Source organism: Sparus aurata, chromosome 16 (genome assembly GCF_900880675.1).
Source record: "Sparus aurata chromosome 16, fSpaAur1.1, whole genome shotgun sequence".
Lineage (NCBI taxonomy): Eukaryota > Metazoa > Chordata > Actinopteri > Spariformes > Sparidae > Sparus > Sparus aurata.
This window is the reverse complement of record NC_044202.1, coordinates 13,644,181-13,662,970: the sequence shown is the minus strand read 5'-3', so window position 1 is coordinate 13,662,970 and position 18,790 is coordinate 13,644,181. Positions and strand designations below refer to the sequence as shown.

The 18,790-nt window shown below is 42.9% G+C and overlaps 1 protein-coding gene across 2 annotated transcripts; it reads left to right on the top strand.

Annotated features, from left to right (window-relative positions):
• Positions 1-1,368: 1,368 nt before the first annotated feature.
• Positions 1,369-15,494, top strand: peli2 (pellino E3 ubiquitin protein ligase family member 2). 2 transcript variants are annotated; one of them, XM_030391866.1, is made up of 6 exons: positions 1,369-1,714; positions 7,370-7,499; positions 10,563-10,664; positions 11,604-11,801; positions 11,988-12,176; positions 12,577-15,494. In XM_030391866.1, the coding sequence occupies exons 1-6, from the start codon at positions 1,638-1,640 to the stop codon at positions 13,153-13,155; spliced, it is 1,275 nt and encodes a 424-aa protein (XP_030247726.1). In that variant the 5' UTR covers positions 1,369-1,637; the 3' UTR covers positions 13,156-15,494. The 2 variants fall into 2 exon arrangements, with proteins under 2 accessions (XP_030247726.1, XP_030247725.1); XM_030391865.1 differs by lacking the exon at positions 1,369-1,714 and adding an exon at positions 2,033-2,293.
• The last annotated feature ends 3,296 nt before the right edge of the window (positions 15,495-18,790 follow it).

Sequence of the window (18,790 nt, the reverse complement as noted above, 5' to 3'; positions counted from 1 at the left end):
TGAAGTGTATTGCTTACAAATTAAATAACACATCAATGGTGTATCTTGTTGTACTGCAGAGCTTTAGTACATAGAGGTGGGGAGGAAAGTAACTTCCCAGGCCCCGGTGACCCCCTGCTACCTTTTGTTTTTGTGTCAAGTGTTATTGCACTTTGAAACTGAACACCAGTTCAAACAGGAGGCCATAATTGCAGAAGCAATAGGACCACTGAGGGGGGGCTGAAGCAGTCAGGGTGCCCCCCAGCTACGGAGATCCTTGCAAAAACAAGACAGAGGCAGTAAAATGCTGATGGGACTGCCAGACAAAAGTGGAGAAGTGGCACATTCATCAGAAAGGCGCGAGAACAACTGGACATGTGGGAGACGTTGGAGGTTGAGAAGTTCTTGACATCCTCGCACAAGGTGTGGACATTTGGTTACAGTCTGTGAGTCATTCCCAGAAGAAGCAATTAAGCAAATGACTGGGTCTTGCTGTTATTATTAGACTGATTTGCATCTTCTCACATGTAGCCAGGTGACTGACAAGATACCACAGAGAGAATTACGCATATACCTGTAGGACTGCAGCCAACAAGAGATGAAACTCGGAGGCTCGACAACAAAATGAAATGATCAAACTGAACAATGGTGATGTGAAAATAAAACTTCCGGGCATGCAGATAAATAGTGATGTCATTATGTTGCATCAATCACAGGTATTATAGGACCGCAATAAAATCATAATCAAATAAAGTTCTTGAAAGGGCCCAGGGGGTCACCAATAAAATAAGCAAATCTCATTTCACCATCCTTTCACTGGCTGCATGTTATCTCAGTCAGGAAATGCAAACCAGGATGATTATTTTCACTGCCCAACCTTCTCTGCACCCTCAAGTTACTTAGGACAAAGTAGTCATACCTCATAAAATTATGTCAGCGTTGACACATTTGTGCTGAGAGCGACGTGAGCCACGTGACGCCAACATTCACAAGATGTTCCGACGAAACGTCTGTAAAAAAAAAAAATAAAAAAAAATTAAACGTAGTCTTGTCAGTTATGGGAAACTGGAAACTTTGCTACGATTTCAAGAAAAGTATGATCGCTTTAAGAATTCCCAGATTGTACTCTTTGTTTACATAACACAGGGTGCGATCCATGGACCATGATAGGTAGCGAGAGTAGGTGATTTTACTGTCGGTAAGATAATATTGTTCACCCAGAGATAAATCAAACTAAAAAATACGTACCTCGGGTGTATTTATGACCTTTAATAATGACACGGAGAGGATTCGTGTAAAAACTGTGGTTTAAACCTAGATTCGGTGCGGAGTCCACCCCTACACAAAGTAAAGAACAGGCGAATGGTACGTCCCGGCCCTGCTCCTCGCTGTTTTTGTATCTGCTTCAGAGCGGATTCAGCCGCCAAGTAAGTTACATTTTTGCTATGTCACGCTACAGAAGTTTGAGACCAGTCTATTTATAGAAAAAACTGAATTTGGTGTGGGCACGGAGACATATGCCGCTGGACATATGATCTGAAATGAGAGCCTGACGCGTCTTTTGAAGGGAATTCCTGGTGATTTTCTTTCCTCTTTTTTTTGGTTGAGCCGCTGTTATTACTGTATAGCTGAGGTTACACAGTGAAGCCAGAAGCCTCATGTTTTCGTCAAGCCAAGAGGAGAACTGCGCCCCGTCCAAAGACCCGGTGAAGTACGGGGAGCTGGTGGTGCTGGGGTAAGTTCATCCTTGGTGATGATGTAGTTTTGGGGAGGGATATTTTCACCGTATAGGCTCATATACGTGGACGTGAAAGCGAGTATACGTCGTCAGCTAACTTTCACACGAGAGGGCACTCACGCAGCCAACTCAGCGACGCGACTGTAAGTTTGGATAATAAGGTGTATTTATTATGGCTTTCTTTTCATTGATACAGCCAAATGACGACTTTTACACGGTTGGCTAGCTCTTTACATATTCTAGAAAAGACGTCAAGCCCCGTAGAGATTCACGCGCTCACGTTACTCCACTAATCAGACACGTGCGCAATCACGAATGTGTACATTTTTACTTGGGCCGAGTTGAAGGCGACGTCTCAATAGCTCACCGCTGGGACAGAAACAGCGTAACAAGAGCTGCGATCGAACCTAACCACGGCCACATAGATCGTATCGCGGAGGACAACTTTAGAGGCCGAGGTGAAATGAATCCCGCACTCAGCAACTCTGACCAGGGCGCTCCCTCCTACCTTAAAGTTGGATTCATGGGGTTTAAGGAATTCGGAAGTGGTGATGGTCCCCTCCCCCAGTCCCCAGGGTTCGTCCTATTTTCTCAACGCTATCTGTGGCGCAGACCACAAAACTTTACATCTGCAGGACACACAGGTCACAGTCCCGCATACATGCACCACAAGGCCGTGGTTTGGCACTACTTCCAAGATGCCCACAGATCACTGTTGAAGTCAATGGTTTTTCTTATTCTTTACATTCCCTAATGTCTGCTGCTCACATGGTCAGGTAGGGGACCTTAACAGCTACCATGCTTTTTGACCATTTAAGACCAACAGCATCATTGTAGTGGGGGGATAAAAACCAGTATCACCAGATATCACCACAGTATCTCTGTATAGCTATATAATTCATTTGGGAACTATATTCATCTACGGACGATTGTTAATGCATACAATTGCTGCAAAGGATATATATGCCCTTTGCTAAGACTTGAGAAATTGAGGTACTCCAATCATTTTAAGCCCCTTGAGGCAGACTGTGGTTTTGTGATGTGATTGGTTAATCAAATAAGGTGTAACATTGATGCTAAAATCATATCAAAGTATTTCCATAAAACAGTCCTGCTCACTGATTCCACACAATGGCCTGATGCAACCACGGATAAAAAAAAAGTGGAAAGCTACCATATAGACTTGTGTAGTCTCATAGGGTATATATTGTCACATCTCCACATGACAGCCTTGATTAAAGGTCCCAGACTCTGTGGGCGCACTTTTCTTTCATAGGCCCTTTAATTAAGCTATCTTTTCTGTAGCATGGCGGTGACGGTGAACATTTCACAATAACAGTGCAGTTATTCTTAATCTCAGTATGTCTTTGTTTATATCTGTAAACTCTACAGTACTTTAAGCATTTCATGCTAAAATGACATTAGAATAGGGCCTAAAAACTTTTGATACCAAATAAAATGTGTCTGTGGCACAGAGAATCAAAAACTGTTAAGTAGGGCCTTAACCAATGATTATTTTCATGATCAATTACTGACATTAGCCGATTATTACCTAAGTTAATGTCTTTCATAAAATGACTGTAAATGTAACAAGAAATCTTTTACAATTTCCTGAAGGCTGGAATGATTGATGATCAATCATTTGTTTTAGATTATTGTTTTCAGATCAAGTCAGATCTAGTTTCATACTTTTATCATATATATCTTGCTCAAAACTAAGCCGAAAGCCTCTTTTAGACTAGTTTATTATGTCAAAGCTCCAGCATTGTGTTGAGATAGCACTTCACATTGGAGTACTTAGGCTTCTTTTGTAAAATGAAAAGAAGACATGTATGTATTATTCCAATAAGGTTTTATTTGATTTGGCACTGATACTGAAGCTGTCATATTGGCAAACAGTGTTGCAAAATTTCAAACAATACCCAGCCCTAATCTGTTGCTGTAAAAACACACGAGGCAGGGGCATTAGTATACGTGTCTCATCCTGCCACTGCCAAAACCTGGTGTGGCCTTTTCTTTGTTTGTCAGAGCGATTTCAAAACCACTATTGTGTTTTTTCAGGATTTGTTCAGGTGAAACTGCAGCCAGTTATCATTTTCAACTATCATGTTTATATTTATAAACTGTCAAGGGCAACATGAAAACACCTGCTGTGTCATCAGTGATTGGAGTTTGTCCAGGCCTGCAACTCAGCTCAAAGTTATCAGGACTTAAAACGAACATTTCTAGGTGTTTGTGCTGAGGGAATTGCATATATAGTGTTTGTCTGGAGCTCTTGAAATGAGGTGTTTAGAGAGGTTACACACACATCTCGTGGTGGAGTGTGGTTTTGTCCCCTGCCCTCCACCCATACATTCACAGCCAGACTGCTTATTATAAGGGACAAAAAGTGCTGACTGCTTATTACCCGGGGCTGAGCATGTGGCATGCTTGAAGCCGCTACTTTTGTTCTCTCTCCCGACATAAAGACACATATTTGAATCAGATGTGACGGGTGTATAATCACTACCATGACATCACATCCCATTGATAAAACTGATGGTAGACAAGATAGCTGACAGCATGGAACAAAGCTTGTTTGAGCAGCAGTTCCCTCAGCGGTTTGTTGCCATGACCGTGGTGGCTCTTATTACTTGCATGGCTGCCCCCCATCTCTGCCTGCCTGGGTGGATTGGCTTGGTGCTGGTCAGTGAGGAGGGGAAAGGGGGGGTTGGGGATGGCTGCGTGGGTATCCTGGAAATGAAAGGATGGATTGATCAGGGCCCAGCCTTTGCCCCTCCTCAGCTTCCTCTGTCCATTGTGGCGGGTAGACTGGGCCTATTGATTGAACTTTGAACATTTCTCCTTAAAGGACCGCTCGGTAAAGGAAGTGTACAAATCAACTCGGGGACGTCTTTGGTACAAACTGGCACTGATTGTTGAGATGAGATGGGAGTCTGTTGACCAGTGGCTGCCTCCAATGTAGTGATAATCTGGTGTTTGTTTCAGCATTTTCCGATTATTGGGATTTTTTCTCCAATGTACCTTTATTTTAAATTCTATGGTACCAGCTTTGTGAATTGTAATTATTTTCTGGTTTCTTGACTCCTCTAGGGCAGTAAATGGAATATCTTTGGATTGTGGACAAAACAAAACATTTGAGGATGTCGTGTTGGGCTCGCTTGCATTTTCCACCATTTTCTACCAACCTTTGACACAAACGGCAAAAGCATGACTTCCTTGGCAAAGGTTAAGCAAAAAAAACTTTAGTTGCAGGCAACTAATGGGTTAAATAGTACAATATTTGCCTTGAAGATGTAGTGGAGAGAAAGTAAGCCTATAAAGTTATGTCAATTAATCAATCGAAAGGAAATAAATGACATCTATTTATGAAAATTGATCCTTAATGTAAAGGTTTGCTGCTTTTCATGCCATTAAATGAAGAGTCTTTGGGTGATTGACTGCTGGTTGGACAAAAAAGCTCATTGGAGGCGTCCTCATGGGTTTTGGGAAATCGTGATGAGAGTTATTCACAATTCTTTGACATTTTATCGACTAAACAAACTGTGAATATAATGGCCAGATTCATCTCTAATGAAATCAATCGTCAGTTGAAGCCCCTGTGCCAAATATCTGTTATCCACCGATCCCAAATTTGTACAGTTTAGATTGACGTATCTGCCGCATTAATAGCCTTTAGTCTTACTTTGCAGCATCATCTGACCTCTGTGCCACCCTCTGTGACCCTTTAAGGCCACCATGCCTCTGTGTCATGCTAATGAGGGTTATAACAACTCAGCATATCTCCTCCTCATTCCCCGCATATTAGCCTTTCATGTTAGCATAAGAGGTAGGAGGTGCTGTTGGCTCCTTAGTGCAACCCTGGAGGATAGGTGATATGCCAGAGTCTTCTAATCCCCGCTACTGAGTATTGGAAGGTAAATCCACCGTCTGTCTGGCACAGGTCAAAAGGGAAAGCGATCACAATTAGTCGGAGCGCAGCTTCAAAGAGCCCGTCCTTGCTAATGTGACGGTGGCGGTTCCTCGATGTAACGATGAATGAAAGGCACGTGCTGTGATTCTCAAAGAGCCATGGTTGTATTTTCTGCAGAATTCATCATGGCGATAAATGATGAGCTGCATATCATCTTATTATGTGTTGCATGTGATACTTCCAGGCACAGGTTCCCAGCAGATAGCCCCCACCATAACTACAAGAAATCTGAATAATATATAGGCCTAGCTGCTCTTTATTTAGGTGGATGTTTCTAGGACAGGTCTGATGAAATTGGAGTGTAGAGTTGGACTAGAGTTAAATTAGCTTCAAAAGTGTGTTTATTAATGAGAGATCATCAGTATTTCTGTCTCATATGGATCAACATCACATATGATTTATATGTTTGTAGTCTCTGATTAATAAACATACTGTTGGAGAACCACCCTGTACCGTCTTATCAGAATGGATGTCTTTTTATAGCAACACATAAAAGAAAACCACCATTAGACAAGTATCATCAACAATCTAAGTAAAATCTGAATTTTAAAATGCATATAATTCTTTATCCGCGTTTATTTCGCCATCTTCCTCCTGCTGTCAGTATATTGGTTGTAGTCTTGTCCACATTGCCTCTCTAGCTCTCTGTGGGAGGCTTGTCCTACAGGCCAGCTTTGTGCGCTGTGCTGACTGGGACCATGTGTCTCCATGCCTGACCAGCCATGTGGAGACATGGGACAGGTGGACTAGCTTTGGAGGGAGGTAGGGAGGAGCAGAAAGAGTCTCTTGATGCTATATTTGTGTAGCAAAAAAAATGAGAGAAACGTCATGTTGTGTTGTGGTTGGCGGAGTTCATCATTCCCTCAGTGATATTCATTGCTATGCAAACCTGAGGCTTTTGATAGAGATATATCAGTTGTGCAAAGTAGCTGTTCGGCTCACTGTGGTTACATGTGAGCATGTGACAGAAGGTCTGTGTGTTGGATGGCAGTAGAGCATGGGGTGTCCCAGCTGTAGGAACCAGCTGGTGGATGGGGAGAGGACCAGAGCTTCCGGAAGCTTCTTCATTCACAACGGCCTGCCCAGGCTAAGTACCTCACAGCAGACTGAAGGGCAAAACTGGAATCCACTATTGAGAAGTGAAAACGGAGAGTAATCTTAGATGCTCTTCGAGTCGCACTGAGAGGCTTTGAAATCAGATCTTAGAGCTTTCCGTATCAGTGTTTCAAATCCAGCTATGAGAGAACCAGTTTCAGTCATGTGAGCCAGTCCTCCACCCAGACTGTGCGTTCCCAAACCTGACGTGCATCTTAAAACCTGCTCCTGCCTGGCTGGGACACAGAGCAAGAGAACAGCTGCAGTTTACACAGAGTTGGCTCACTGAAATCACAAGTACCAGAGTGCATTATGTAATGAGAGACATTATCCAAGGTAACGCTTAGTTTGCTAATAGGGTGCATTAGATTGCCAGTGATGTAATGCGTGGCAAATCTCCTTTTGCAAAAAACAACAACACATGAATGTTTCTAATTCCCCATGTGTACTTGTTAAATGAATACAAGAATTTTGCCTGTAAATCACATTAGACACATTTTTTTTTTGCAGCTTGAAAAGCCGTTTTCATAAAATATTTAACTGTGAATTTGTTGTCCTTCCCTCCTCCCACCCCTCCGTCACAGGTACAATGGCTCTCTGCCCAATGGAGATCGGGGTAGACGGAAAAGCAGATTTGCGCTGTACAGGAGGACCAAAGCCAATGGTGTTAAGCCGAGCACTGTGCACATCCTCAACACACCCCAGGCAAACAAGGTACCGAAGAGATCAGAGGATAAATAAGTCATTTATTTAACAGACTCTGTGAGAATGAACAATCGTCTGTATGTCTTTTGATGGTTATTTTAGGCAGAAATGTATACAAGCATGTGCTCGTATGACTGAGACAGAGGATTCGTATTGTGATTGAACTCAGGAACTAAGCAGCAGGGATTTCGGTAGCTGATAGATCGTGCAGCAGTAAACTCCTTTACATTATTGTTGGCAGATTTTAAAGTTGACATTTCCACTACAATAACTCTAGTTCCTAGCTGGGCCTCATAGCTTTTCTTTGCACCAGAGTGCCTGCCAGAAACTGCCCCGTCGAGTATAACATGTCTGCATTCCTGCCGTTGGTTCCCAAGCAAAACTGCTAAACAAGCCAGAGGGATGTGCTTACCTCTGCACCTCTCAGAGGCCAATATTCCAGACATTTGTTGGAAGTTTAGACCCTCTGGTTCAGGTTACTCTCACCTTGTGGAACTTGAATCCTGATATGTGCTTAGAGGTTTTTCTGTGGCAGAGGCTTTTCATTGCAGTGATTGTGCATCATTCCATTCAAGATGTCTCTGCTGCTCCACAATCCAAGTTGCAGGGTGTCTGCAGGTCCTTATAAAGTCTCGAATTGTCTTGAGTTCAATTTAAGACGTATAAGCTTTAAGAATCCTTAAATGGTCATCAATTTGAGTTTCTGTAAATTAATCTAATCTACTTCCATTTGTCTAATCTTTAAGGCAAAATAAGTCCACATTTCTGCAGCAGTGCACCTTATATTTAGCAAGTCTGATTATGTTCTATAGTACATATTTTTAACAATGAGTTTAAACTTTTGTATCATTGAATATTTTTCAAAATACCCAATACATACTTTACATTCATTTGAGTGCAAGATTAGCATGCGAGTAATTGAGGTCATCCCAATTTCTTGTTACGTGTGCTGTGAATTAAATCACTAAAACATTTAGCTGCACATTTTATTCCTGTTTAAATTCATACACACAGTGTGTTACAAAATTTTATTAAAATGCAATATCAGGTGCATATATTATATGCTGTTATAACCATGTCAAAAGTAAGTCTGGAGCCTGATATTTCTACATAAACTTTACCTCTGCACAAAAATGAGTATTAAATTCGGTAAAAAATGATTTTGAAAAGCATTAAATTGAAGTTTCTGATTCCTGTAGACATCCTGATTTGTCTCTCAGACATTTTGCTCAGACAACCATGTTTCACTGGACCCCGGCTGTTTTTACTGCAAAGCTTAGTTGAGCAAAGAATGCCATTTGCACGGACCGTTTCAGAGATGGGAACTGCTGTGTGCTTCTTCCCCTTTCACCACTCTTCCTCTCTGCCACCCTGTTTGTTACCAGGCCTGGGATTAGGAGAGTTGAACTGAAGAGGAAGTTGTTGCAGTTGCCTGACCCTAAACTCCCAGCTGTACACAAGGTCAAAAATAGCCATTCCTTAGAGACGAGCAGTGTGGTGAGCTTAATTTGAGGAGAGCCTTCTTTTTGCACACGGAGTAAAGCAGACCAAGCTTTCAGCCTTCTTTTTCTATTATTTTCTTTTTTGCAGCAGTCCCCCAGCCTGTTCTCGCTCCCTCACAGTGTAGCAGTGTCATATGAGCAAACTGTGCTCTGTGGCTCAGAAGCTGAGAGGGAAAGCTCACGTGTCTGTGCACACTCTGGTGTTCATGACAGATAATGAGGAGCTCCTGTGACGCTGCTGCCAGTCCCATATTCAAATCCTGCCTCTGCTTTCTCATCTCGCCACTTGATCTCAATTACAGCAGTTGTGCATATGTGAATGTTTGCATTGTCCTCCCTTTGGGTGTCGGATGGCATGTGGCTGTGTTTTTATTTTCTTTCCTTACAAAAAAGGAAGAGGGGTATGACATTGTGGGGGGGGGGGGGGGGGGGGGGGGGGGGGCTGTGCATAAAAAAAAAAAAAAAGTATGCTTCCGTTAGGAGCGTACATCTCTGAACAGGTGGAGCACCATTTGTTTGTAGTGGCGCAGTCGAGACAAGACTGCATGTGATGATGACATTTGTCCCCGTCTGTCTCCGAGGTTACAGCAGAGCGCTGATGACCCACTTTCTCTCTCCCTCTTTCCCTCTAGCACGTGACAAAGAGGAGCAGGAGGGGAGGGGGTTGTTTTGGAAATGGCATTCGCAGATTAGAGCGGGATGATAGTGGCATGTGGTAAAGTGTTGATGGGAGCTGAGTGGCTTTGACCCACCACCCTCCGTCACTACAGTGACTGACCGATGCAGTTCAGCTGGTAGGCGAGCTTGTGTTAACTCAGGCCGGTTTATGGTCACTGTCATGGGAGTGTGACTTCACATGCTCGTCTCTGTTCCTCTGCCAGAAATTCCTGCCACGCATCTTCGGTTTTAGGCAGTATGACTCTGAAATGAAGAAGTGTTCTTGCTTTAATCAGGGATTTTACAGAGTCTTGAAAGTTTGGGAAGAATTCAACTGTTTTGTTGTCAAGGTTAGAAATATGCAAATACACTCTTTTAAATGCACTACAAAATCCAGTTTTCCATTTGGACATTCACTCGTGTAAATGAAAGATCTTCCTACTATATCTTCATAATATTTAAAAAAAAAAAGGTTAGGGACAATCCCATTGTCATATTTGTTGTTGTTCAATTTAGCGAACATTAAAGGATACAAGCTTTGAGAGTCTGGACAGATTTTGCTTAAAGTACATTGAAAATGCTTGGAAGGTCCCTGAATCTCTATTGCCATTGCGAAAAAAATTGTTGAAAGACAATTGTTTGAGTTGTAAATAATATGATGAAAATGAGAACAAATACACAGCGTATTCTCTTCTAACTAGCGCCATGGTTGTTGTTGAATCTTGTTTTGACCTGGTCTGTAATTTACCATCAGCAATGATGCAATGACTGCATAAGGCAGAAGTTGGTAAACAAAACACTCTTTGTTGTTGGCACACTTATACTTAAACTGTTAAAATGTCCATTTGTTGTGTTTGATTTGGCATCGTGATGTGTAACAGGTTTTTTTAATGAGTTGTTTGTTTTATTTCAGGCTGTGAACTGTAAAGGCCAACACAGCATCTCCTACACGCTGTCCAGAAACCAGACGGTGGTGGTGGAGTACTGCCATGACAAAGACACAGACATGTTTCAGGTAAAGCTCAGTAACGCTGACAGTGATCGATCCAGAATAATTTCCCAGGGCAAAAATTGGATTGCTTGTTTTACCTTCTTTTTTCATCTTTGCGCCAACACCTTGATACTACACAGAACAAAGAAAAACATAAAAAAAAAAATAGGTTTTAGAAGCTGTATTTATGTTTGGTATGTTTTCTTGAAAAAATACTTGACAGTGATTATCAAAATATATGCTGATTTATTTTCTTGTGGTTTGATTGACTAATCTGGTTAACTCTAAAATTAATTATGAATATCTGCAGCTATGACTGCATATTTTGTTGTTCCTCCCGAACCACTAGAGAGTGCTTGTGGCCTGCAACTGTTGTGACTGTAGCTTTAATCTGAATGTACAGCAAGCTGATGATGAGCAAAGGGACATGTGCCTCACATTCAGCCCCTGTGTCCATGTGTCTGTGAACAACACTGAATTAATAGAAACAGACACAGCAGAGACAGGAAAACTATTCAGAAAATAGGAGGAAAAAAAAGAGGAAATGAAAGGGGGAAATGCTTATTTTAAGCTCTGCTTATTCAGCTTGAGAACTGTTTGGACAAATTTCAGTGGTGAACTCAGTGGTGGCCTAGAAAATAAAACTAAAATAATATTTTGGAGAAAAAAACTTGGATTCTCTTCAGAGATGCACTGATATAATAACATGCTTCTACACAAAACCGTGTTTTGTGCACACACACACACACACACACACAGCAAGATGATCCTGTACACCGTCATTCAAATGTCAAACCGCCACAAGCAGGCAAATGGCTGAAATGCCGGGAAGCAGAACCGTTTGAATGTCTACAGGGAATTCTAAAGAAACCCTCTATTCATCCGTGCAAATATACTGCAAGAGATCACGAGAAACCATATGATAGTATGGCATGATGTTGATTATTGACTGTTGTTTTGCAGATTGGGCGTTCTACTGAGAGTCCCATTGACTTTGTGGTGACTGACACAATAGCAGGAGGCCAGGAGGGCGAGGAGACTCCCATCACACAGAGCACCATCTCCCGTTTTGCCTGCCGAGTTGTCTGTGAGCGCAACCCGCCCTTCACTGCTCGCATCTACGCTGCTGGTTTTGATTCCTCCAAAAACATCTTCCTCGGGGTAATTATGATTCAGTGTACCGCCTGTTTACACTGCTGTCCTAATGGAAAGTTGGACGTTCATTTTTGGCCTTTAAAAAAGTACTCACCAGATATAGAATTTCTGTCACTGACACTGTTGTGTAAACAGTGGACTGCCACACAGCAAATCAGTTGTGTCATAATCTATGTTCTGTCTCACTCATAGGAAAAAGCCGCAAAATGGAAGAATCCTGACGGTCACATGGACGGATTGACGACCAATGGCGTGCTGGTGATGCACCCTAAGGGCGGGTTCACGACGGAGTCAAAGCCTGGAGTCTGGAGGGAGATTTCTGTTTGTGGCGACGTTTACACACTGAGAGAGACCCGCTCAGCACAGACGCCCGGCAAACTGGTTAGTTTACATACATTAACTGAAGCATCATAGAGTATTAAGGAACAGTTCACCCAAACATTAAATGCAGTCATTATCTTCTCATCTTGATTCTGACAGAAACTTTGGTGAGGTTTTGTAGTCTAGAAAACATTTTTGGATTCTCTTAAACAGCGGAAGTAGCTGGGGATTTGTTTTAAAACATAACAAAAGAAAACATAAATCTCCAGCCGTCTGATGTAATCCAAGTCTCCAGAAGCCACGAGATCCCAAATTGGTTTGCAAAGAGATTATTTACACATTTCCATTTTCCTTTTTGGGTGAAGTGTTCCTTGCATGCCTGTTACATGCATGAGTATTCTTTTTTTTTTTGTTCTGCTAAGTGAAACTAAATGTGTGCCTGTTACATCTCCCTCTGCAGGTGGAGAATGAGAGTAATATCCTGCAGGACGGCTCCCTGGTGGATCTGTGTGGAGCCACGTTGCTGTGGCGTACTGCGGAAGGCCTCTTCCACACTCCCACCCAAAAGCATCTGGAGGCTCTCAGGCAGGAGATCAACGCGGCACGGCCCCAGTGCCCCGTGGGTCTCAACACGCTCGCCTTCCCCAGCATGCAACGCAGCCGCGCCCTCTCCTCTCTCGAGGACAAGCAGCCATGGGTCTACTTGGCGTGTGGCCACGTGCACGGTTACCACAACTGGGGTCACCGTTCAGAGCAGGAGGCCAGCACTCAGCGAGAGTGTCCCATGTGCCGGATGGTCGGTCCCTACGTGCCACTGTGGCTGGGCTGTGAGGCGGCCTTCTACGTGGACACAGGTGCACCAACGCATGCCTTTGTGCCGTGCGGACACGTGTGTTCGGAGAAGTCCGTGAAGTACTGGGCGGAGATTCCTCTGCCTCACGGCACCCACGCCTTCCACGCCGCTTGCCCCTTCTGTGCCACCCAGCTCAGTCTCACTCAGGGCTGTACCAAGCTAATCTTCCAGGGCCCGGTGGACTGAGCGGAAGGGTCCTGCTCCGGCAGAGAAGATTAGACAGGAATGCCAACACGCTGTGAAACTGTTCCCATTATTTTGTGCTTTGTTTTGTTCGTGTAAGCCAGCTGTGGAAAGGAGTAAGTCTTCTCAAGTTCTGGTCATAAACTGTGGATTCTGCACAACAGAGAGCCATTTCAGATTGTTCAGGGCCTCTTGTGGCTGTTCGGATGGCCACTGTGGGACACAGAGATGTGGAGCACACTGGACCACAGGTGCCTGGCTCCTCCAGAATGAAATACTGTTTCAGCTGTCCTGCCAACCAAGGCTCCAGCACCGGGCCGTTTTAAACTACAATGGCTGCTGGTTTCCCATCAGAGAGCCATAGAATTAAGGTTGTAGAAGGAATGAATTGCTTTGACTCATGAATAAGACTGAAGCAGGTAACGGCAGAGTAGTTTGGGGAATAAGGAAAGGGGGGAGGGTTTTTAGTTCAATTCCTGATGGGTCTGAGAGAAAGTTTTTACAGAGCCAGACAGCTGGACTGTTGGCTGGGGAAAAGGCCAGGAGAAACTGGGGGTCTAACGAGTTAAGTGTTCCCCATTGCCCTGTCGTCCCTGAACCTCTAATGGCATCGAGATCACGTAGCTCTCCAGATTTGGCCTCCATTTGCTGAACAAACATTAAGGACAGGGGGTGGGGGGTGGGTGGGACTTTTTGTGTGTAGAGATATAATCCAGTGCCTCAAATCCCAATAAACTGGGAATATTTTTCATAAACGAGAAAAAATATTTTGTTGAAGGCAAAGGGAGAGGTAGTTTTGCAGACGTAAGGTAATGACAACCCACACGGATTCTTCTCCACATTTATATCCAACAGAGGACGTATTTTACTACACTGAGGCCCTTGTACTGTTTTGTAATGCAAATGTTAATATATTTTTCTCCTGCATAAATAATGTGTGTGAGAATGTTTGAGAGTGTGTGCATGCATGTGTGATTGCGTGTGGGTTGGGCTGCGTGGGTGTCCTCGGGCTTTGTTTAAAATCGCCCTGCATCATTTCACCCCAATCCCCTTTCTATGATCTCGCCCACCACCCAAAAAAAGCTACCAGAGAGAACACAGGACTGAAATGGACCTCGCAGGGTTTGACAATGAATGTACTGAAATACATCGACTCACCTCGCTGGTGGCGCCTCAGTTACACAGCTGTTCGAGGTATATGTAAGGCCATCATTGGAGCTGTACCACCATATGCATCAACTGCACCTGATTGCTAGCTTGCAAGCTAGTCGTGTCGCTGCCCCGCACACATGTACTGTATTCAATCTGCACTGTTGTTAGCTTTATCCCATGCTGGGTCTGATCCAATGATTTTGTACGCTGTCAAACCTGGGCACAGTCTCAGCAGCATCCAGAGATTATACCAAATATAAGGAGGAGCTGTTTTTCTCTCCACACGCAAGATGTAACGACCACTCTCTCCGATCCAAAGTGTTTCTGTAAACAATACTAAACCCAAACGGCTGCTATGGTGGAGTGTTGACAGCTCTGGATTACAGTCAGGGCTGTTAAGTTGCTCGCAAACCATTCTCCATGGGAATAATGATATTATCGCACACCATGCCAAATTTGGTGAGTTCTATTGTGTGTGGATGAGTCGAGTTGTCCAAAACAAAAGTAGCAGACGAATTGAAACTAAAAAATCTGGGACGAATCTGTGCATTCTTCCGGATGTTGGCTTGCCAGACTGTGCCCACATGTAGAGTGTAGTTGAAGGCGTTAATTCTGCTACTGGCTTATCAAAATACGATATAAAGCATTCAGTTATGAGATGTAGAAGGTAAAGTTCCTATTGTAGCATTCAAATTTTGCTCCAGGTTGAGGGGGATAAATCCACCTGGACCTCACTGAAAAAGCCATGATCTCAACGGCTGTTTTTTTAATTTGTTTTGTTTTTTGGTTCCCTTTCCAAGTGAAACCTAACTAGCATTCTTAAAAAGCAACATCAGCAGCATTACGCTTCACCCATACCACAGAGCATTTCTGAATGGCTTGATCGCTTCAGTTTTTATGTAACTGCAGAGCAGGGTCACATACTAAAGCCACATACTGTACAGTAGCATTCCTCTTCCAACACTTCGAGCTCAAACACTGTGCCCATTGCTTAAGACCGTGTTCTGTAACAGCTGCGGAGTAGCTGCCTCAAACATTCCTCCTTGGTAAACATGGGTGGGGCCCTCAGTTCACCCAAGGGCTTGTTCTATGATTATTTGTCTCCTACAGGAACTCTGTACACAAGCCATAGAACGCACTGATGCTCCCAATGCCTCCTTTGCAAAGAATAAAATATTTTTTAAAAATAACTTTAAAGTGTGAGTTGGTTGTCTCTCTCTTGATTCCAGGACCTGCTTTAAACCTGACAGTCACGTAGAAATCCATCCTCCTTGCTAAGATAATGATTCAGTAATTTTAACAAGGTATATGCAGCTGCTGAGGATTGGTTCCTTTTGTCAAGCTGATGCCTTTGAACCCCAGATGTCTCCGCTGTGTACGCACAACATAGCATAACATAATGTTTAATCACAGTTACATGTGTGTTTCATCATTCGGCAGTGTGAGTATTTCTCTGCTATCTTTGTTGCCAAAATGGCTCTGGGTTTTGATAGCTCTATCAAACAGTGTATATATTTATTTATTTTTGGAGATAAGGGACACATTTTTCTTGAAGTCTATTTTATTCACATTTCATGTTATATCTTATCAGCCTCATCTTAATATTTCCCATAGAAAATGACTGCATGAGCAACACTCCCTGGTGTTCAGTGCTGGCCATAGTTTGTTGCTGAAGCCACAAGAGGGCACTATTTCCTCAACAATGGCGATGTTGGCTCTGAGCCCACCCAGCCACAGAGCCTGCGGCAGTCAGTAGCCACAAACACACAGAGCAAAGAAATGGAAGTTTGAAGTCTTTTATGAAAAAGAATACATCACGAATACATATGAAAATTAACTAAATTGGCATGCCAATCCTCTATGTGCAATTATGTTTCCACAGGAGATGCATGTTGGTATAGATTTAAAAATTGGACATTTCCTGATTAATCTATACATTCCATATGTCTTTGCTTTTGCTTTTATTTCCCTTCAAATTAATTATACTGTTCTTAGATTCATTTCAGATTTAAATCCCGGCATCATAAATAAGGCATGGCTGACAAATATGCACAGTCGTGAGCTTTTATGTTATGTTCATGCAAAAAAACATTGTGCTGTGATGATGATGATGACATTTTCCATCATTCGCACGTGACTCCATCTCCTCTATAATAAGGGCACATGAAAGGGATTTAAATACATAACATGTCAGTTAGGCGTGTGGAGAGGAATGGAGCCGTGGGATGCCTTGCCTCCTAATTAACATTTCCGCAGTAGATGTGCGATGGGTTCATGTGTCTGCACACTTGCCTGTTTTTCTGAATGACAGAAGAGACACTGAAGGTGACAGCATGCTAATTTTGAGATCACTCGGTGGCTCCCCTGCTTTAAGCGGGGCAGGGTTATGCAAATAACGTGGAATGATACAATATATATATTTTTCTCGAACCAGCTTCCTGGATGAGAAAGCGAGGTTCATGTGCTACACTGACGCTGGTCTTTGTAAGAGAGTGACACAAACCTCAGTACTCCTATCATCACCTTTTTAAACCTAATTAACTCCTAGCCAGTGACAGACACACACTTGCATATTATTCAGCTGCATCATTATAGTTGGACTAAAAAGTTCCTCTTTGGATAAATACAACACATTTCTTTTGCCACACAGAATGTCGGGCCGAGGCCTGTTCTGCACGAGTGAAGCATTGCAGGGGAAACACAACCACTGTCTGCTCTTCTAAAACTCCACATCCTGGGTCAGGAAAATGTTGCAGGAGATGTACAGCTATGAAAATTTGCTTGTGGACTAAGTGAAGCGTTGAGAGACGGGGTGTGTCAGTGAATACAGTAGATTCAGCAATTTAGTATTGCACTTTCACAAAGTTGGGGAACTAAAGACATAAATAAATCAAAGATGGACAGTACAGGCAGACATATCCTGACTAAAGAATGGATAAATCACCCAAAACACTGCATCCTACATTTCCCGCAATGCATCTCAATAGTGTCTTTTAACATACCTCAGCCCCTCTCTTGTGACATTGTTAGCACTATATTTGATATTTTCCCTGCAGAGGTTTTCACAAGCTCAGTAGTGCTCGTCCAGAAGAGCAAAGCTTTTCTAAAGTCGGTAAAGTGATGATCCATTCAAGGTGCTATTTACATAATGTAGTGACTGCAACAAATTCATAATATTTGTAACAGCTAGTGAGCTATCATGCTTGCTCGAGCCCGTCAGTCATAAAAACAGAATGTAACAAACATTATGTCCCAGTCAAGTTATTTGTGCATGGAAGACAAGAAAAATCAAGTCAGGGCCGTCTCGCGACTCGTAGATGTGATGTCACACTCTGGCCAGGATGCATCACTCCACCACATCTTTATATACCAAATAGATGTTTGCTGCTACATTCAAGGCTCTCTGCGGAACATCTGCGTTGTGCTTGAAGCCAGCTGTTAGTTTACATTGGCGGACTCCATTTCCAAACTAACACTGGCTACCGCTGCCCTCTGTTAGAGGAGTGGACAGAGACACTGAGACAGGACATGTGCATGCAGTCACATCCTTTCCACTGTCCTACACAAAGAAATCCACAGTCCGGCAGCATTAAAACATACTTCATCCACAGGCTCATACTGACAACTGAGAGAGGCAGGGAAGGTCTCAGTTTTCGTGTCACGTCACAATTGGCTCACATACGGCCAATAAAGAAGTGGGGAATACATGAAAACTGGCACAAATTGTTACACAGAGCCCGTTTAATGGGGGAGGTACTCAGATCTTGTGCTTAAGTTAAAGAAGCAATATCAAAGTGTAGAAATACTTAGTAAAAGTCATGCATGAATTAAAATCTTTATTCAAGTGAAAGTAAAAAGCATTAAAGCATTAAAAGTAGAAGTACTCCTCGTGCAAAATGAGATATTTCAGATATATTATTGGATTATACTTATTGATGCATTAATGTTTTCATCGCTTAACTAATGTTGAAGCTTGTGTGGGTGATCCTACCACTTCATAGGTTGTGGATTTCATAGTTCTATCTTATATAATATATCATCATAATGTATTTGTTGATTATATTTCCAATCATCAAACTAAATCCAAACATGACAAGTAACTAAAGCTGTCGTGTTAATGTAGTGGAGTAAATTGTGCAAGTACCTCAACATTGAACTAAAGTGCAGCACATAACATTCACTTTCGTTTACTGTGTCTCAGATCAGTAAATACCTGCAACTACCTGTTTTTAAGAGTTCACCCTCAGCTCCGTGTGTTTTCTTTGCGCCCGTCTGCCCCCGAGACCCAACATGTGAGATGCCACAGGTGGCTGCAGGCTGCGCGCCAAGCTATCAGCGGGACGCCGTAGCTGGCAAGTTTAAGGCTGTGATATTTACCTCAATTACCCAGCATGCAACTGAGGCAAATTATATGCAGATCATCATCTGTAAATAAGAGATAGTGCTCTTCCCCTCGCGTAAAATTAGGTAACAGCACATACAACCC